Source organism: Arvicanthis niloticus, chromosome 21 (assembly GCF_011762505.2).
Source record: "Arvicanthis niloticus isolate mArvNil1 chromosome 21, mArvNil1.pat.X, whole genome shotgun sequence".
Taxonomy (NCBI): Eukaryota; Metazoa; Chordata; class Mammalia; order Rodentia; family Muridae; genus Arvicanthis; species Arvicanthis niloticus.
Genome location: NC_047678.1, coordinates 22,958,435 through 22,979,499, shown reverse-complemented (window position 1 = coordinate 22,979,499; position 21,065 = coordinate 22,958,435). Strand labels below are relative to the sequence as shown.

At 51.1% G+C, this 21,065-nt stretch overlaps 1 protein-coding gene across 2 annotated transcripts; it reads right to left on the bottom strand.

Annotated features, from left to right (window-relative positions):
* Positions 1-399: 399 nt before the first annotated feature.
* On the bottom strand, positions 400-16,515 carry Amotl2 (angiomotin like 2). 2 transcript variants are annotated; one of them, XM_034483749.2, is made up of 10 exons: positions 16,251-16,515; positions 13,105-13,888; positions 9,776-10,070; positions 8,744-8,888; positions 8,419-8,511; positions 4,970-5,265; positions 4,001-4,311; positions 3,445-3,635; positions 2,799-2,975; positions 400-2,125 (listed from the first exon to the last, which is right to left on the bottom strand). In XM_034483749.2, the coding sequence occupies exons 2-10, from the start codon at positions 13,824-13,826 to the stop codon at positions 2,067-2,069; spliced, it is 2,289 nt and encodes a 762-aa protein (XP_034339640.1). In that variant the 5' UTR covers positions 13,827-13,888; positions 16,251-16,515; the 3' UTR covers positions 400-2,066. The 2 variants fall into 2 exon arrangements, with proteins under 2 accessions (XP_034339640.1, XP_076773804.1); XM_076917689.1 differs by lacking the exon at positions 16,251-16,515 and adding an exon at positions 15,474-15,626.
* Between the last annotated feature and the right edge of the window lie 4,550 nt (positions 16,516-21,065).

Below are 21,065 nucleotides of genomic sequence, written 5' to 3'. Positions count from 1 at the left end.
TGTGTGCACTGAATGAGAGGATAGAGTGGGTAATGTGTCGTACTTATGCCTACTGTACAGCAACCAAAATCAAAACTGGCTACCCTTGCTACCTTCAGATGGTCTGTGTCACTGCATGATGAGTGTAGTAGCAAGGGCAGCCATGTCATTTAAACTGTCCTTAATAACACCTCACATAATCTCTAGTTGGATGTGTCACATGTTCTTGGGGGGAATGACCCTTCAAAACCTTCAGTCTTTCTTTCTTCATCCTTGCAGATAACCAGTCTTACAGCTGGAGGTGGTCGCACAGACCTGTAAATCCACCATTAGTGAGACCGAAGTGGGAGAATTTCTAGTTTGAGGGCAACTTCGACTCAAACCTAGACAGTGTCTCAACAGATGACAAACAAGGAGATGTCCTTGTAAGCTTTTTTTTTTTTTTTATTAAAATACTGTCATACCTGGCGGAATGCAGCAGCAATCCTGGTACAGAGTGGCGTAACAAAACAGTCATGTTTACACTTTAAATATTCATGATAACTTAAACACACAGACACACGTCATGGTCTTTGGCAGAAAACGTTCACAGCACAAAAAAAAAAAATACTTTAAAAGAAATACCAAATATTAATCCAAAATATATTAAGTTGTTTTTTTTCTTTCACAATATTTTTTTCCTTTTTTTTTCTTTTTCTTTTTTTTTTAAACTTTTATCTTTGTAAACAAAGTACATGAACCAGATGTATTTCTCAGCTTTACACCGGGGAAAGGGGAAATAAAAAAATACGCAATTGCCCAGCAAATGCAAATGTTTAAAATGAAGAGCCATGGGAACAGACAACAGACAGAACTTCAAACAGTGAGAGAAAAACAAACAAAACAACCAGAGGAGGAAAAAACACAAAAGAGCTGAAATCCACCAATCGCTTTTTGAGCTGAATGGGGGTTGCTTTAAGACCAGAAGTCAAAGTCACTGCTGCTGATAGGCTGCCATGTGGGGGCACTTCACCTAATTCCAAGTAGCTGGCCCTGCTTCAGGGCTGGGGCACCAGAGCTTGAGGAGCCAGCCTCTCGGGTGCCATTCTGTGATGGGGCACCATGATGAGGACTTTTCTAAGTTCACTGATTAGTTTCAACAACAACCTATCTCCCTCTCCCAGTCCCTGCTGGTGGGAACGAATACACTTATGAGAACAACTTCTCCAGTTTCTTCAAAGAGAACCTGGTGCTGGGCATGACAGATGTCCACTTGTGGTGGCTCATTGCATCTGGCTCAGTTTATAACCAAACTGACAGGATGTCCCAGGGATAGGAGCTGTGGGGCCATTCACAAAGGCTGGTGGTAAGAATCCCATGGGTATTAAACACAGGGATTTAAAACAGAGGAAAGGCAACCAATACCAAAATCCACAGCCAAGAACTGGAGGCAAAGGAACATCTGGTAGACCTGTCAAATGTTTCTTCAAGAACTGTGGCAGCAGGGGCAGGCAGCACAGCCTTGGAAGGAGAATCTGAACCAGCATGCTTAGTCTTCTGTTCCAAGGAAAGAGAATTATATACAAAACACACTGTTCTGGGGGCTTCTCAAATGGCCTCTAACCTACTCCAAGCAAGGGGACATGCTGGTGGCTCCCGAAAGACTCACACTCCTGTAGTCTCCCAAGAGATTCAAGTCTTAGTGATCTGAAGAAGGCAGTGAGGAACTGAAGAGCAGATAGTGTTGGCTGGGGCCACGCTTAGCCACAGAACACCATGGCTGGTCTGATTATCCCTGCAGACCATTCGGCTGGTAGCCAGTCATTCTTGGGAATCAGAATCTGCTCTGTTCCCTTTGGGCAGGACGGAGGGGGCTCAGCTCCCTTCTGCTCCAGTAATAGACCTCGGACTGCAGGTGTTGTCTGGCTTTTCCTTCCTCATTGTCATAGGAGAAATATAGGCCAAAAAGCAATCTTCTGGTGGTTTAGCCTTTTCTAGCTCCCCTAGAGTGCTCCTCTGAGCTCCATGGACCAACCCATCACTGGTCGGAGGGTGAGGCACAGCATTTGAAGACGGCTTCAGGGTCCCCAAGGCACTGCCTCCCTCCTTCAGATCAGTATTTCCACCATGTCTGACAGATCCTGGACTCTGGTTGCAGCTACAGAGTCTGGAGAAACACAAGAATACACAAACCTATGCTGTGAGTATTATCCACTTGTTCTCTTCAGCTCCAACACAGGGTCTTTCAACAGATTACCTCCCCTAAGCTGCCTCAGTCTCTTTCCTCTTCCCTAGCTCAACTAAGAACAATGCTGTGCTCCCTCCCCTCAGCTGAGGAAGATTGCCTGTGTTTAGACTCCCGAGCTAGCTCAAGTGATCAGTGGAGGGGTGCCCCCAGGGTTAGAAGCAGGCTGCAGCGTTCCTGTCATGCCTGTGGTTTTTCTGAGATCATGGGGCACACACAGGCAGCTATGCAAGGGCAAACAGTGAAACCAGAGTAGAAAGAGAAAAGGCTTCCTCTAGAGTTTCTCTTTTCTAGGCTCTTCCAAATGGCTTCCCAACCCAAGATCACCACCAAGCTCCGTCATCTTAGATATTTGGACTGGCAGGAGGATGTGAGGGCAACCTCTGGAGGAGTTATAGTGCCTTCTGTTGAGTTGCTTCCTTTCTGAACTATGGCTCTGTCTCCCATTGAGACAACTTCCAACAACCCTTAGTTCACACTGCGGGGCTTTCCAAGGTGGATGCGTTTGAGGAAATTTGGGGAAAACAGGCGCACGCGTTCCAGTTCACACCTCTGTCATGTTCTCAACCCCCTTCTAACCAAGCGGGGTGCTTACCCAGAGAGGTTGTCCTCTGGCTACTGTTACACCCCAGGAGGCTGTCAGGTTCTGAGGCCAAGCAGGCAGAGGTGCTGTCTGTAGGGCCATCAGTTTGGGTGCTCCCGTCTCTACTGCCGTGTTTAGTGTGGGCAGGGAGAGGAGCTGTGGCCGGGGGCTCCTCTGCTGGTACACGGTCTGTAAGAAAAGGATGGACGTTGATGGATATAGTTTGATGTAGGAGACAAGGTCCTGATGAAGGACATCCAGAGCAAACTCGGTGAGCTGTGTAGCTCTTCGTTTGCAAGATTGTCTAATAGAATGAAAAGATTCCTCTTTTGAAATGGGAATAAGTGGGGTCGGGACAGGCATCAATGCTCTGTGTCCCTTCTTTGTGGCTGAAATCTATTCACTCAGGAACAGTAGAGCCTTGCCTAGATCTCTATTGGTAAGCAGCTGCTGGTCTAGCATCCACTTTGCTAGGAGGACCTTTGTGTTAGAGGGGAAGGGCTAAGCCAGGTCCCCTAGAAGAGGGGTCAGGAAGCCTTGGTCTCAATATGTGTGTGTGTGTGTTGTGTGTGTCTGTGTGTGTATTTTGAGAAAGAGTCTGGTAATATACATTCAAAAATTCCCACACGTTTCTGCCCCATTGCAAGTCTCCTCATACCTCCTGTTGGCCGGACAGGTGCATCAGTTTGCCAGCCCTGAGTTCCCACTGCAGCTGCAAAGATGGACGGCACAGACTTGGCGGGCCGTAGGGTGCCCTGGGTGGCCTTGCCAGGGTCTTTCCTGGAACGCTGTTGAAGGACCTTGATCACCGCATCTTTCTCTAGGATCTGGGCATGGAGCACCTTCAACCTGTCAGGGAGGAGGTCACACTGTCAGACTCACAAGCTCAGCTCCTCCATCCCACCCATCTCACAGAAGTTGCAAAGAAACCCAGACACCCCTCTCTGAGTCAAGGAGGACCTCTTGACCTTGTAAGCCCACTTCATTGCAAGATTCAGATAAAGATCCCTTACAGAGAAAGAGTAGTGGCCAGAGCTTGGGAGGTACCCACCCACCTCCAGCATGCACATACCAGGGATTCACTCAGGGAAACAATTGCTTATAATTTCTGGAATGTCAAACATACTGAGCTGCTATGGGTGGGGCCTGTTTACCAGGGACAAAGGCCTGAGAAGAGACTGGGTAGCACTGTTCCATCCCTGACCCTATAGTACCTGCTCTCCATCTCCTGGTGCCTGTGGTTGCCTGCCAGCAGGCCCTCGTTGAAACTGCTGCTGGGCGAGGCCTGGGGGGAGTGTCGGATCAGAGTGGTGTCTCGCTGGGCAGCCGCAGTGGCAGCCGCATCCATGGCAAACTGTCTCATGGCCCGTTCCTCCAGATACTTTTGTTCCCACTTGGTCATGTCCGCTTCTAGAGCCAGGATCTGTTCTTCCTTCTCCCGTAGCTGTTCTGACAGTCGCAGGGCACTGAGCTCGGTGGACCCACCATGGCTGCAGTTACCACCTGTGAGGGTGCCTGTCTGCCTCTGTAGAGCAAGGAACAGCATGGTCAAGGGTAAACGCTGGCATGCGGGGGACTTTGTTCCTCATGGTCACACAAAGACTCTCACATATGCATCTCTTTGTTCGATCATGGGCAGCACATGCAGCCCTTTCTACTTCCACCCAGAGATACAGGGGATAAACAAAGGTCCTCACATCCTCTCCTTAATTCCGGTGGTCAGGAGCATAGGGGCACACATGACTAAAAAAGCAGTTCTCTGAAGTGGGAGTTGGATGTGAGTGGCAATCATACTGGGACGAAGTTTTAGACCCCCTACTTCTATGACAGGGTAAAGTTGGGTGTAGAAACAGAACTCTCTATCTGGTTTGTAAACACAAGAGATGTTTATGTCTAAGCACAGACTCAGGGCTCAGATACCTTCCTTCCTATTTTGGGAAGATGGATCAGAGTGCAGAGTCTTCTGCTCGAACATTATTACTGCCTGGTACTAAGATACCAAATTTCTGTTATTGCCACGGTAGGGCTTGTGGCAGAGCCTTTGCTACACAAGGTACCTGAGAGGAACCAAGCAGCCAAAGGGGACATGGAGCAATCGTCTTTCCAAGGGGGCAAAGATTAGAGATCAAAGATTCCTTGGATCCTGCCCGGCGTTGCCAGCTGTACAGGTCTTCCGGGCTTACCTGCTGTGCGCGCAAGGCTTTGAGTTCCTGCTCCAGGCGCGTGCGCAGACGCAGCTCTAGCTGCTCCCGCTTTTCACAGGCAGCCTGCAACTGTCCCAGCGCCTGCTGCAGCCGCTCCACTTTCTCCACATAGGCCTGCTTCTTGCGTAGCTCCTCTTCAGCCCGGGCAGCACGGCTTTGTGCGTTGCCCAGAGCCTGCTCCAGCAGTTCAGCACGTCGCCGCTGGTCCTCGATGGCACCACGCAGCAGTGCCATCTCCCGCTCCAGCTTCTCTTGTTCCTGTTGCTGCTCATAGTCTGTCGGGGAAAGACAATAAAGAGGAGTGGGTCAGTGATGGTGGCCACCTTTACCCACTTGTGGACTCTGCACCGACAACTGCTTCTCACCCTCAACACTTCTGCGAGTTATGTATTGCATTTCAGCGAGATGCTGATTAAGCTAAGAATAAATGGCAGGGTCCGACCCCATGACCCTTGATGGAACAAATAAGCCAAAGTGGGCTTTCAGCTGCTTGAATTGTGCCAGGCATGGCCATCACCAAAACACACTTTCCTTAAGCTTCATGATAACTAGACTGCCCAGGCAGAAACTGTGCCAACCTTTTATAGATTAGAGTACTGTAACAAGGTCATTCATTGTTCAAACAGGAAGGGCACTTTCACCTTATCACACTCAATTTTCCAGGTAGAATGTGAGGCTCCTGATTTACAGAGGAAGAAACACAGGAACCAAATGGCTGAATGAGAAGCCCTGGCGATATGGTTGTGCATACAGTCCTTCCCCTTGCAGGCCTGCCAAAAAGGCTCTAAGTGCAGCCTGCAGACGGTAGCCTCTCCTTCAGTAACCCTTTCATTGCGTGGTCTGGGGACCCACATGCAGGTTCATAAGACAATTCAAACCATGCAGCACAATGAACTGGATGCTGGTCCTAAGACTTGTGCCCAAGATCCCAGCTATCCCTGACCACCTTGCTAACTGATTGGATGAGCCCCAGTAAGAAAGCCTCTCCATCTAGCCGGGCCAAGACAAGAACACGGATGCTCTAAACCTATAATCCACCTGGAAGGACTCGCCCTTTGGGAGTCTTGGGCTGGTCAACCAAGAATGGCTGCCCATTTCTCTGGAGACAGGATTGTGAACAAAACTTTATCAGTGAGATTTTTTGCTATAGCGGATTGTTCTACATGATCCAAAACAGTAACTAACAAGGTCACATTCAGCTACTGAGGTCTTGAAATGTGGCTGGAAAGACAGTAGGGACTTTCTTTGGGCTATGTGTGGCTAGAACACCGCCCTAGTATGCAGAGGCCTCCCTTCACCAACTCCTTGAACAGCATGGAAGGGGCCCCGGGGGATGGGAGGCAATCCCATGCCATCTCCTTTGCCCTTCCAAAGGCTCCAACCAGCCTGGCTGGCCTCACTCTTTTTGGTGTGGAGGGAAAAGACAGGGCTATTCATTGATACTTTAATACTTGACTGTCCACGCTGCTGGCTTGTCAACTGGTGAGTGGGGTGGAGGGAAGAAGCCAGGTTTGGACTCAGAAACAGCATTCTCTCTCATCCACTAGCTCTACAGTGAATACAGGGTGTCAATAATGTCCAGGCCTAACAATACTAGGAGGTAGATACTTCCGTAACCCGTGCCAGTCCAAGGTAACACCTGTCCAAAGTGGGCAGGACCAGTAGCCAGGCCTCAGAGTCAGCTCCTGAAGGCCCAAAATAGACAATACAGGCAGAGCTGCTGCCACGACTCATTGAAGTTGAGAAGTCAGTGGCTTATGGCGGGATTCTGTACCCTCCAGAAAAAAGGGTCAACCTCAGCCCTTTAGAAATGACGATTACATAGAAAAAAACAAAACCTGCTAATGCTACAGTTTTTCTTAATTCCTCGGGCTGTGGATCCAGTCTTTTTCTTTCTTTCTTTCTTTCTTTCTTTTTTTTTTTCAGATGTCTTGTACAATCTCTAAGATACTTTGGTTGGGGGTGGGAGGCCGAGCCTACTTAGCAGGCTCCCCACTTTGAGGTCCCAGCCTCCTTTTGTGTTCATGCTCTCTCCTCCCAAAGCCAGGCTGGGCGCCACCCGGGCCGAAGGGCGCCACTGTCAGGCGCATAGGGGAGGGAACGGAGTGGGGGGGACGGGGGACGGGGGACGGGCTGGGAGCGGAACAGCCCAGCGGCTCTGGAATGCCAGGCATCCAGGTCACCCGCGGCTGCGAGATTAATAGCTCCAGCAAGAAGCCAAGAACAGCCTGGCGCTAGCTCGCTCCCCGGGGAGCGGAAACGCCTCCCGGCTGCTTCTGCCCCCCATCCCCCTCTGCAGGCTTCCAGAAACCCTCCCTAAGACTTCCTTTCTTTGCTAGAGCCTGGGTACAAAACCCACCCCCTCCCACCAAAGCACCCCTAATCTCTCTTCCCCTAGCAGCCGGGGTCTTCTACAGACTCCCAAGGGCAAACCCTTAGGCGACACACCCCTTTCCCCTTCACCTCCGTTCCAGAGACCTTTAACCACTTCGTTTTGAAAGGTAGTAATGGATCGCCCAAGTCTTGCCCAATCTGAGCCCATTTCCTGCCAAAGGCGTATTAGCAAGCACTCTTAAGTCCCTGAAAGAAGGGAGTGGGACGGCTGGCATCCAGAAGCCCCTCTCTCTAGAGTCTTCTCCTCTTTAGACAACACCCCTAAGAAAGTACTCCATACAAACTCTTCCTGCCCGCCTTCTTACCTGTCATTTCCCCTCAGAGACTCCTCCCTTGTCCCCATCCTGCTGTTCCCACAGATTTCCCGGAATCACCAGGGGCTTCCTTCCTAATCTCCAGCTTCCAGCTCATGAACACTTTTCCCCTTGAACAAGTGGGAACCTGCTCCTGATCTAAGCTCATCACCTCCCTGCCATTTTCTGGATGAATCCCCACCCTCTGCCCAACACTGGCCAGGTGCTTAGCCCGACTCCACTAATGAAGGAAGAAACTGATTAGTCTATAAAGCTTCCATGATGCCTGGACCTCTCTGTTTTAAAGAGAAACTTTCTGAATGCCTTCTTTAGACCCTTAGACCGTCATCTGTGGCTATCCCAGGATGCGCCACCAGTTAGACCATGCCCTGCAGCTTCTTGTGTCCCCAGGCTTTCTGTTGCCTGGCATGCCTAGGAAACTCTGAAGAACCCTCATGGTCTTCCATTTAACTATTATCAGGACTGTCATGGCCTCCCTACAGGAGGGACTGAGAGTCTGCACTGTGTGGCTCAGCCAGTTACTGTTCCTTAGCCCCTACTCATCTTTGGAAACCACCCCTTCTCACAGCAGCCATTCAGTGAATCTGTTCCCAAACAACCACTCCGCAAGGAATCGGGTTAAACCTCAAGGGGAAGGGAGTGGTGGTGGGAGTCGGGTAATGTCACAGTGGTCTCATTGCCCGAACACCCACTCAGTTTCTCAGCTGGTCCCCTACTCACTCTGAGCAAGCAGCTTAGCCACCGTGTCCTGACTGCCCGCCTGGGCTTCCTGGGTCTTGCTTGCCAGGTGGCGGTTTGCGGATTCCAATCTCTCTGTTTCAAATAAGGAAAAAAGATGCTTTAATATCGAGGGATGCTGTCAGCCTGGGGGCGTTTACCCTTGGGTCCTGGCTATAAGCTTCCTCCAAGCTGGGGAGATGGGATTAAAAGTCCCAGCTGAGATCATGATGGGGGCTAATGTAGGTCTCTATAGCACAGGACAGATTCTGAATCCCCGCCCCAAAAGAGTCCTCCTAACACCCCAATCCACCTGCCCAGTTCTCACCTCTGAGGTCTCGGTTGAAGTCCTGCAACCGCCTCATCTCACCGTCCATCTTGTTCCTCATGGTCTTCTCCAGGGCCTCACGCTTGGAAGAGGTCCTCATCAGGCTCTCGTGGGCCTCAGAGAGCCGCTGGATTTCATTTTCCAGCTGTAAGAGGCAGGCAATAAATTCAAGGCCAGGAAGGGTCCTAGGGAGTGAGCCCAGTGGCTCTATTGAGATATTCACAGGACTGCAGCCTCTTAGTTAGGCCGAACTGCTGGGACACACAGCTGTTCCTAAGAACTGGATGCTGCCTGGATCCTGGGCTAGATGCTCTTCAAGGGGGCTACCTCCAGCCTGCCCCATGCCTAGTGTTTACAAAGGACCAGGGATGAGCATTGGTGGTTCAGCCTATCCAGAACACTGTAAATAGACAGTAAGTGGAAGGCCCGAGGCTATTGCTAAAGTTGGGACTTAGTACACAATTGGCCAGGCTTCATTGAGGAAGTGGGGGTGCCAGACCCCAGCCTGAGCTGCCTCTGCCCAGAGCATGTGGACGCCCCTCCCACTTGGAAGCCACAGGTCTTCCACGTGCTCCTAGCTGGCTTGCTTTGCCAACACGTTGCTTTTTCTTTTCCCTGAGAGGAGGGGCTTTCTCTTTGGCCAGGGCTGGCCTGGAACAGACTGGCTGTTGTGTGGGTGCACAAAGGGCTCTCTGTGGGAGGTGTCCACAGGAGGAGCTGCGCAGGGCGAGGGTACAAGTGTGCAGGGAGCTAGTGAATGAGTTCTTTCTAACTACCACTGGCCAGCAACTGCTCATGCATTAGGGCAGGCCTCTTGGCTGTTCCTCAGCTGTCCGTAGTCAGCCTGGGGTGTGTGTGTGTGTGTGTGTGTGTGTGTGTGTGTGTGTGTGTGAGAGAGAGAGAGAGAGAGAGAGAGAGAGAGAGAGAGAGAGAGAGAGAGAACATGGTGCAAAAGGCAGCCTGATAGGCTTTCCTACCCCTCTGCCTCTCTCTGCACTGCCCACCCCCAGGAGTGCCTTCAGAGTCCCCCACCTTTTCAATGCAGCTGGCCTTCTCTGAAGTGCTCTCCAGCTCTCTCTGCAATCGCTCATTGTCCCTCTGCAGCCTGGCATTCTCCCTCAGGACGGTCTCCATCTGGGCCATGTGGGCACTGCTTGAGGTGGCCTGGGCACTGGGTGGTCCCTCCACTGCAGGTGGACTGAAGGAGCTTGGGGGACCATGGCCAAGAGCAGCTGGATGGAGGGGTGGGGAGTGCTCCTGGGGTTGCTGCAGGTATTGGTACTGCTGTTGCTGGAGGAACACCGGTGGTACCTGAGCCTGCAGGATCCTGAAAAAGAAAAGGTGAATGAAGCTCAGAGACTGACAGACAGACAGACACACATACCCTGGCTATTACTGCCAGTGACTGAGCCTCCCCAGTGCTAGGCAGCTACCATAGGGAGGACCTGTGCCACAAGGTATGTGCCTAAGACTCAAGAGTCAGAAAGTCAGAGATCAGGACCCATGTGGGGTAGAGTGGCGCTGCATCCAGATGTTCGTTCTGTTCACAGCTGCCTTTAGGATCAGCCCAAGCAAGCCTGGTTGTCCTAAGCAGATATAGCTAAAATATTAGCTTTAAAAGACTCACCCTTGGGCTGGAGAGATGGCTCAGTGGTTAAGAGCACTAACTGCTCTTTCAGAGGACCCTGGTTCAATTCCCAGCAACCACATGGCAGCTCATAGCTGTCTGTAACTCCAAGATCTGACACTCTCACACAGACATACATGCAGGCAAAATTCCAATGCTCATAAAATAAAAATAAACAATTCAAAAAAAAAAAAAAAAAAAGACACACTCTTGACTTTTTGAATTGATAGAAGGATCTTCTGGGATGGAAGCCACACAGATTCCTAGGCCCCTGGGGTGTGTGTGTGTGTGTGTGTGTGTATGTGTGTGTGTGGTGTGTGTGGTGCACTTACTAGTAGATTCTGGCGGGGGAGCCAAGTCAGCTAAAGGAGCTCACCTGAGTTTTTCTCCACCTTGTTTCAAGGATCCTGCTACACTCAACTACAGAAATTCTTTTCCAAGCTAAGGTTAGAGCAGGGAATGAGATGCTGGGGAGAGCTCAGTCTCACAAATGGGAACAGATTTCAGCTCCAGCGGCTAGGCCTTCAGCAAACCAGTGCTACGGCTGCCAGGTGTCTCCTGTGTCTGCTAAATCACAAGGGTCTCCGGCCACAGAAGCCAGGCTTGACAGAATGGCCGGTGACAGCAGGTTCACCCATGACTACCTCCGTCTCTATTGGCGAGCACCTCAGTTTATAGAACAAGTGGCCACCTCTGGATTAGCTCCACAGCAGAGCTCAGGACTGTGGTCTATGGGCTTTTGGCCACAAGTTTAATACATCCTTACACTCTATGTCTAGAGAACAGAGTGAGGCACAGGCAGTCAGAGGGTCTTTCTGGGACCTTGTGACCCCAAGCGTCACAACTGCCTTCTCAGCTGTGCTGAGAATTTTCTAGAAGCCTCCTGGAAGTTGAATTTCACTTCTGGTTCTATCATGTCCCCTACCCCGAGTGTTCAAAAATCACCCCTCTAGCCTATGGCTCCCCTGTTCTTTGAGCCTGATTCAACCTCTAACAAATATTCCTTGTCTGGTCAGCCAAGGAAAAGCCTGCACGTGCCTTTTCCTTCTATCAGCTCCAGGGAGAGCAGGGTAGAGGGCTGCCACTGGACTGACTAAACTCTGCCTTGCTGCCAAGTGTGGTCACTCTCAGGGTGGCCTCAGAAAATTGTTGTCCCCCTCCCCCCCACCACCACCACAGGCCAGGCAGACACAACTGACATTCTTTGAGAATGACCTAGCTCCAGGCAAGAATGGCGACTCCTTTCCTTTCCGTTCACACTTGCTCCTAGTTCTTCCATTTCCCACTGCCCTCCTCCCTATCTGTTTGTTCTCCCGCAAACGGCCCACTTCCTTGCCTGGATATTATCTTTTCCTGGCAGGGTTCAATAGGGCTGGTCCAAAAGAAGCAACTCTTCCCGGCTGGCTTTGAGAAGGGAGGCGAGGTAAGGGTCTGGGGGTGTGGAGGCTGGAGCAAACCCACGAAGCTCCATCCCCTAGCCCAGGGCCACCACTCTCTCTTCCGGAGTGAAGAAAACCCATTGGTGGGAAATGGAGCAACCAAGTGTATCCAGCAAGGGTGAAAGTGAGCCAGACGTTGCCCTTGAGCCCAGAGGGCCCCCAGTTCCTCGGAGCCCCACCTCAGTCCAGCCCCAGGGAGATACAGCAAGGGTGCCTGTTTCTCTGGAAAGGGTGCAGGGGCCCAGCGAAGATGACTAAGGCAACCCCTCGTTTCTAGGAATCTGGACTCCTGCAATGATCTGGCTTCCTGCTTACACTCACTGGGTTCCCAGCTCCCATCCTGGCTCCAATGACCCACTCTCTGAGGCTGGTATTGATATCTCTTTTAAGAGTCGTATCGTATTACACCCTCCGAGACACAGACACACAGACACACACACAGACACACACACAGACACACACACACACACACACACACACGAGTTCACTTCACACTCAGGCAAGCCAAGTCACTACCCTGATCCAACAGCATCCTGCGACTCCACCAAAAAAAAAAAAAAATCAAAACAAAACCAACCAACCAACCAACCAAAAAAACCCAAACACCTCACTCACTCACCTAGGTCCATAATGACAAGCACAAGGGAAAACCTAGTAAGTAATTAACCGGCAGACAAGGTAGCTGTACAGAAGTGGCTTAGAGAGGCACCTCTTTCTTTCAGCCTCATTAGCAACACCTCCCAATGACGAGGCCAACAACAGAAATGTCCACCTTTTCCTAAAAACCTTCAGGAAGTTCCACCTTTGGCCTACTTAACTTGGGAGCAGTTTGGTAAGGATTCCTATTGTTTTTAATTAGTTCTTTCTAAAAAAAAAAAAAAAAAAAAAAAAAAAAAAAAATCTCACCTTTGAACCCCATTCAAATCCCCTGGGAACCCTCCTTATCTGAATGCTATAGACAATGCTGTCTATATTTTGAGTTGAAGCAATGATGTCACTTTTTTTTTTTAAAAGACAGTCTTGCTACTTAGCCCAGGCTGGTGGTCAACTTGTGATCCTCCTGCCTCACCTAAACATTATAGGCATATGCTACCATGACTGGATCAGCTAAGTCCCCCTATCCTCCAGCCCCCAGCTCTCCCTTCTCAAGACAGGAGAGAGTAGATCTAGATGAAACAGCCCCAGGAGCTGGCGGGGGTGCCCTGGGATTGGGATCATGTCAGTTGAGATTCAAGATACATGTGACCTTGGGGTTCTCCTCCTAAGAGACTGAACTAGAAGAAATCCTGGGTTACCTGACTTCAGCATGCTGGAAGTGTGGGCTGCTTCGGGGACGGTATCTTGGGTCAGTGACAGCCGCAGTCTCCTGAGCCATTATAGCGTGTGGATATTGAGGTGGTGGCCCACGGGGCTCTGGGCCCTCAGCTGGGGGTCCTCGGGGTTGGGGACCCTGCTGGCTGCGGGCCAGCTGAGGGAAGCTGTGGGAAGAGCTCATGTGGCTGGGGACCCGAGCACCGTTTCTTTCCAGGGACAGCTGCAGAAGTCGTTCACTCAAGGAGCGCACATGGCCGTGCCTCAGCTCTCGAAGAGCCTCATCCTGTCGTCGGCTGCCTCCTCTAGGATCCCTGTCCCCAACCTGCGGCCGGGACCCTGCCTGCTGCGCTGCGTAGTACTGCGAATGGGCTTTGGCCTCTTCATAGGTGGGCAGCTCTTCTCCCTTGCTGGGCTGTGGGCACAGCCGGTACAGCCTGTTCTCTGCCAGGTGGGTCTCTCCACCCTGATGCTCCTGGCCCTGGGGCTCCTGCCTGGTGGCTTGCTGTAGCACCTGATTGTCCTCCGGTGCTCCGATCTCCAGGGAGGCCTGGGGGCTCCCCGTGCCCCCAGCTCCAGCCCCACCCCGCAGGGCCTGCTGCTGGATGGCCAGCAGCGTGCGAGTCTCTGTCAGGTTGCCGTAACGCAGCTGCTCCTGGATGAGGCGGTGCAGGACTGTCCCGGAGGAGTCTTCCAGTGTCCTCATGCTTCTCTGGCTTGCACACACCTGCCTAGACAATGGCCAGCAGGCACCTGGTCTCAGAGCACCTAAGAGAGAAAAAGAATAGCAATCAATGGAAGCACATACAAAGGAGGGAGGGGCACTTGTCCTAACACTCTGTAGGAGGAGGAGGAAGAGGTTAGGTAGATGGTTTTGCTCAGGCCCAGATGCAAGTGCCAATATGGCTATCTATCGATTAAGTTTAGTTACTGAGCTTCATATATATATATATATATATATATATATATATATACACATATACATATATATAATGTATACACACATATATACATATGTTATATATATACATACATGGCATATATTAAATATATATACACACATATGTACATATGTATAATGTACATATGTGTGTGTGTGTTATGTACACACAGTGTGCCTCCTGGAGTTGAAATATAAGAGGTTGAGCGCACCTGGTATGCTATAAAACCTTGACAAATGCTTATCATTGTAATGACATTTATGGAGACTTAATTGATCCTACAGAAATATAACAGAAAACCAGAAGGCTATCTAATATCACGGTCCCCGAACAATCTCATGAGTGACTCCAGGACAGGCCATCAAATTCAACGTCTTAGCAGTAGGACCCCAGGTTACTGGCAGGTGATAATGAAAGAATGTAGCCCAGTAGGAAGAAGCCCTAAGCAAATGGCTCCATTGACTCCTTAGAATGAAGACGCTTGAGCCACGGGTAGTCCACCCCCCTTGCCAGACCCTACTGGCAGGTGATAATGAAAGAATGTAGCCCAGTAGGAAGAAGCCCTAAGCAAATGGCTCCATTGACTCCTTAGAATGAAGACGCTTGAGCCACGGGTAGTCCACCCCCCTTGCCAGACCCTGGGCTCAAAGACTGCTGATAAAATACATCTGAGTCTCCTTGTCACAGATGACCTTAGCAGTCATTCTGCACGGTGAGCAGCACAAGAAGCTGCACATGCATTGGTGAGGAAGGAGGCAGAGGTGTGTGCTTGCAGTAACTGGAGCCATCGAAACATTTTTGAGGCTCACCGTCCTCACCTGGCACACACATCTGCTACTTAGAAAAGCCCCTACTTGTACCCTAGAGGTGAACAGGGGATGGTTCCTCTGTATCTCTGTTGATATTAATAACCACCTATGCCAGTTGATGAGGTAATGAGGTGAGGGGGAAGACGAAGGAAGTGAGGATGGCCCCTTTCTGTATCATAATGCTAGCCCCCAGTGTCCTACCTCAGTTTGGGAATGGTATGTTGGCAGAGCTGGGGGAAGGTAACAAGCCCTGACGACACCCAAGCCGGCAACTAATCCCCCACCCCCCCACCCCAACTGCACCCTACAATGTGTAAGACTTGAAGAGTCTGTTCGCACGCAGCTTTTTCTACGCGGCATTTCCTAAGTTAATCACTGTCTGGGCTGACTCCCGCTAAGGAGGATCCGGGAGTGGCTAGAAGGAATGCAGAGCCTTCCCGACAGATTCCAGGCGCGCCAACTATGAGCCAGGCTCCGGGAGCACGGGACATTTCCGAGGCCTTTCATCTCACACAGGTCCCAATCTAATCCTCTAGATGCACAATCTTTCAAATACTTATATGAGCAGTTACTAAAATTCACCTTCCTTACGCGGCGTTGTACCTGGGTTGCTCCGCAGTGCTGCACTCGGAAAACTAGCCACCTTTCAAAGCAAACATGCGTCTCTGGCCTCGGCCTGGGCTTCCTCCAGCAAAAGGAATTAACGCTAGTCTCTAAGTCAGCCAGGCCAGGGTTCCCGCGTTACCCACCTCTACCGAGGCGGACCACTAGCACCGGTGGCTCCCCGAGTGCCCCGGGCGAGCAAAACCCGCAACCTCGAGAGGTCTTTAAGCATCGCGGGTCCGCCTCTCTCCCTAAGCCTCTTTGTTTTCCAAATACTTCAGCGCTGACGTCACCGGACTGGACAGCAGGCTGCATTCTTTCTAAGTGAGAGCCAGTTCGTGGCTCCAGAGAGGATTTTCCAAGGAAGACAAAGAGGAATTCTTGAGCTAGCTGAGGGTAAAAGCCACCTGTATCTCCAATCTAGACAAAGCAGTCACGGTGACCCGGTATTCCGCGAGATATACCTACAGCAGCTTTTCACTTGCCCCGTACGCGAGACGCATACTCCCAAACACCGATCCTCTGTCCTACCTCCAGCCCCAGTGGGTCGGAGAATCGTGTCCTCACCCCCACAAAAGCGTGAGCAGCCTGGGCTAGACAGACACCCAGGATCTATCCTCGAAAGGGTGCAGTCTCCCCTCCCGGATTCTGGGCGAGGATCGTCCACCCCAGCTCCGATCTCCAGAAAGAGTCGGGCTGATGGTGGTGTCGGGGTACCGCTGGGAAGCGTCCCAACCAGCCTCGCGTATTGCCCGGAGTGCCGGGTACCCTGCTTACCGCTGCGGCCCGCGGCTGCCGGCGCACGCAGACCCGGTTCGGCTTAGGTACGGTCGGCTACGGAGGTGCGTACTCGTCGGTGGCGCCGACGATCTGCTTGCTCGCGCCCCAGTGCGCAGCCTCTAGGTCAGCCCGCGCTGGAGGCGGCTGCTATGCCAGGAATGTGAGAGTTTCAGGTTCCCCCTTGGGATCAAAGCGAACCACAAATAACCTCTCTGCGCGCCGCCCTCCTCCGCTCTCCGCCTCCCTCCGCTCCCCGGCCCAGCCCCCGCCTTCCTCCGGGGAGGCGGCGCTGCGGCTGGCCGCTGGGCTGGCCTCAGCCTTGTCCCCTTGCCACCCTGGGCTCTGGCGGCCGTGCGACATTCCCTGCCCCCTGCTTTGTGTCCTAGCTGTTGGAGGTGTCTTAACCAACTCGTCCCAAGATCGCACCACCACTGTCCGCACCCGGTTCCCACCCGTCATTCCTACAGGCACCGAGGGACGACTTTCAGGGATAAGCCTCGCACGTCCTTATGGTGGCTGCAGGAGGGGTCTGTGGCGTTTTGGAGATGGCGGGAGGACTGCAAAGCAGTTCACATCCGCCCAGCTTTGACGGTGTTGCGGGCGAACCGATGTTTCAGTCCCCAGCAGCCCGGCCTCTTTCCTAATCCCTATTTCACCCCCCAGCGGCAAACTTTGAATTGCACTTTTATTGTTTACAAACACCTTCGCCAGCTCTTTTAGATCCTGCCTCTACAGGAAGTGTGTGAATCTGGGTTAAAACTCTGGTGACTTTAACCCACTACCCAAATGAATCAGCCATTCACTGGGTATTCGTTCCAACTCCTCCCCAATTCCGCTCAGCTTTAAGCCAAGCACGCGACCGGTCACCTTTTTACTGGGCCATCTGATTCCAGAGCATCTTGGGTGCTCTCATCATTCTCTGTAATAAATAAGAAACTCAGAGAGTTTAAGCAACTTATCTAGGGTCACACAGAGAGTAGCTGATGAAGCCAGGTTTTTTTTTTTTTTTTTTTTTTTCTTGGTCTTCGGAATCCGGGCTCCCTACTTAACCTGACAAGGCAGGCCCAGAGAGTCTCTGGTTCCCAGTTCCAATGTCTTTTCCACCTCGTCTACACCTAGCCAACCCTCGTTGTCTTCTGCTTCTCTGGCTTCTGCTGTTTACTTTGGTGTGGAATCTATTCCTCTGTCTGTCATTTGGACCCTTCTACCTTTCCAGGAGACTCCTCCAGTTTAGCTGTTCTGACTCCATTCCTCCTCCCTCCTCTGGTTAGAGCATGCATTCCTCAGACCCATCCACCTAGAATCACCTAGAATTTCTGCTGTGGCCGGCCAGGTCCTCCCCTCCTTCCCTCAGCGTTCTCAATTCCCAAGTTTGCTGGAGGGGACCGAGGACAAGAAACCTTTCAAACTCAGCAGCCAGGGGATGTGGCTAGTTTTGCATAAAGCTTTCCTTTAAAAGTGTGTGTGTGTGTGTGGGGGGGGGGGGGGGGAGGTGTCCTTAACAAAGAATGTGCCTTAGGGTCCCAGCATCCACCTGGTGGGGTGGTTCACAACCATCTGTAACTCCAGTTCCAGGAGATCTGATAGGCAGTTCCGAATTATGCTGGTACCAGACACCCAGGTAGTGTTCTATCATACATGCGAGCAAAGCACTCGTACATATAAGACAAAATAAATAAAATTCTAAAAACAAAAAAAGTGTGTATGTTTTACTTGAAATCCAAACATTGCGTTTTAGATCCCGACTGTGTCTGACACGGATGAGAAAACAAGCGTGCCAAGCTGAAGGCTACCTTACAAAGAGAAGCTGCGGCTCGCTGCAGTAGGTAGGAGCCTGATGACAAAGTGTCCTCACTTCATGGCAGCATTCTTGGAAGTCTCTGGTGGAGACACAAGAGTAGGTGCGGGTGCTCTGAGTTACAAAATCAGGGGAAAGGCCATATGGCGCAGTCCTGGGGTTCACTGGTGCTTGAAGGGACACCTAACAAGATGTTTGACAAACAAGCATTCCTGAGATAGTTGGAGAAAGGGGCCAGTTTAAGGCAGCTAGAATCCAAAGGTTCATTTTGGGGGTGGGCAAGCCTGCTTCAGACCAAGACAAGTCCCATGTCAGTTTTACGTACTCAAAGGGACAGAGTGGGGAGAGGGAGTCTCAGATAGAATGTATACACTTTTTTTTCTTCTCTTTGCAAGAAGGATAAAGGGCGGGGCCTCTCAGGCAGGGTCAGGCCTGGGGCCTCAATGGAATCTGCCTGAGCTGGCAGCCACACCTGGCTCTGCAGGGTGCTGGAGTGAGAACGTGGCCTCATCTCAAATGTGCCAGGGGAGCGTATACACAGGTGGGCCCCAGGCTGGCCAGCCTGCTTGCACAACAATCTTCACTGGGAACCGGGAGAAAGAGACTCAAGTAGGGAGGCAGGGGCTTCCTAACTCACCTCCGTCTTTCTCCCTGATTCTCCCCACCCCCTGCAGGTACTGATTCTTCCCAGATGACTCTGGGACTTTGCTGGATTTGGAATCTTGCCCAGGGAAAGAAAGCTGCCAAACTGACCCAGTTCTCAGAGAAAGCCATTGCTTTGGAGAGCTCAGCTCACAGGGGTGTGGCTCCGTCAGAGGTGTGTTCTGGGTTTAGCAAATTGTTCAAACATCCATACCCTCCTTATCCTGATTGGGGGGGGGCGCTGCCCTCCCCAGTCCCCTCATGGAATGTGAGGGCAGGTCCTCTGGGGAGGCCCCTGCTTAGAGCTACCGAAAAGAGACCTGTCTTCCTTAACTTCCCAAATGGTTGATTGTTGGGGGATGGACTCTGGGCTCCAGTGGCAACATCAAAGGAAACCAGCTAGTTGTGAAATTCCCCTTCCCAGCTCCCTTGACACTCTACTTGACAGGTTATGGGAACAGGAAGCCTACGAGAATCCAGGGCCAGGAACAAACCACTAGAAGAGCTGATGTAAGTGCCACAGAGATGAAAATACCAACCCTTCTCTGTTCCAGTGGTGGAAGAGCCAAGCCAGAGCCTTCTGTGTTCTTCTGCGCATCCTCATGGATTCTACCTCTACTTTTAAATGCTGTGAGCCCAGCCGTCCATCACTGCTCCCTCCTCCTTTTCTTCCCAAGGCCTCAGACCAGCAGTCTCACATAGGGTAGCTGGGAAGGGGCTGTGTCCTTGGGGTTAAATCCTCAAAAGATGGAGCATTTGTGAATTAAGGCCCCCGTGTCCATGACACCAAAGGAGCCAGACTTTCCAGGCTGCATGTACTCTTTGAGCCTCTGGCCATCCTCTGTGGATCTTCAATCTGGTGATGCTGCAGGGGTGGGGTTATCCATGGACGTGGCAAGGAGAGGGGAGCTATGGCCACTGTTCCCTTACCTTCCCCGTGTGGGTCCACATGTGGCCAGACCAACTATGACCCTAGTTCGGCATGGAAGACGTGTCAGATGGATGTTGGCATATAAGATGAAACTGCAGAAGGATACCCTTTAGTTTATTCTTCTCTAGATAGCGGTCATATAAGGGGTGGGGAAGGGAGTCCAGAGCTGCCACCTTCAGGCCAGTGAACTAAGACAGATTAATTTAGCCCCTGACACCTCTGTTTTCTGTCAAACTAAGAATGGTGTATGCTGATTTAGTGGGTGAGCCATTGATGCCTGGAAAGACCTTCTAGTCGTGACAAGAAGCTGCATCCAACATGGGGAGTTTCTGGGTTTTCAGTATAAAAAAGGGCTCTGCTTTTTCCCAAGGGAGGGGGAAGAACAGGGCCACCGTGATGGAAGAGCGCCCCCTAGTGTTGGGCATCTCAGCTGTTGGGGTAAGTGCTCAGAGGGTGGGTCTTGGATCTGGGGTAGGGTATTAGTGACAGAGTAGTTTTGGGACAAGGTTTCAGTCAGGGACAGACATCTCCCAGATTTTTTTTTAAAGATAGTCTCACTGTGTAGCTCCAGTTGGCCTGCAATTTACTACAACATAGACCAAGCTGACCTCGAACTTACAGAGATCCGCCTGCTTCTGCCTCTGAGTGTGAGTGCTGGGATTAAATGTGTGACACCATGCCCAACACCCAGATCTTTTAGAAAACACATCAATAGCTTCAGTTTTGTCCTTGACCTTTTCTCCCATCTCAGCCTTTCCTGGGCTTTCTGTGGTCTTAGAAGGAACACAGCCATCAACACAAAGAGTGTTGACACTTAGGAAACACAGTCACTCCCCTGTTCACCCTTCCGCGTATCTGTTCTGTCACAAATCTCACATATATGTTCAAATATTTCCTGGACATCCACTGAGAGACCCTGTATGAGCTAAAGGAATTTCCATCTCTGGTAGTTGGAATGTGGATAGACCCCCAAAGCTACTGTGTTTAAGTATTTGGGCCCCAGTTGGTGGTGCTATTTGGGCACGTTTAGGAGGTGTGGCCTTACTCGAGGAAGTATGTCACCCTAGGCAGGCTTTGAGGTTTGAGGCTTTCAGGCCTACTCAGTCTTGGTGGTACACTCCCTAGAGAACATAGACAGTGGTTCCAGCCGACAGTATTCATCTTGAGAGTCCCCCTTCATCATTATTTCAGGGTTCCCCTTAATTTACTTCTTTTTGGTCCCGTGTTTCTTGGACTCTTTGTCTTCATCTTTCTGGGTTTGGGTTTGCTGTCTTGTAGGATCCCTAAAAATGGACTTGCAGATAGTGAATTTAAAGGCTTGTTTATTTATTATATATATATAGCATGTATGCCTACATGGCATAAGAGGACATCACATTGCCTGGTATAGATGGTTATGAGCCACCATGTGGTTGCTGGGAATTGAACTCAGGACCTCTGG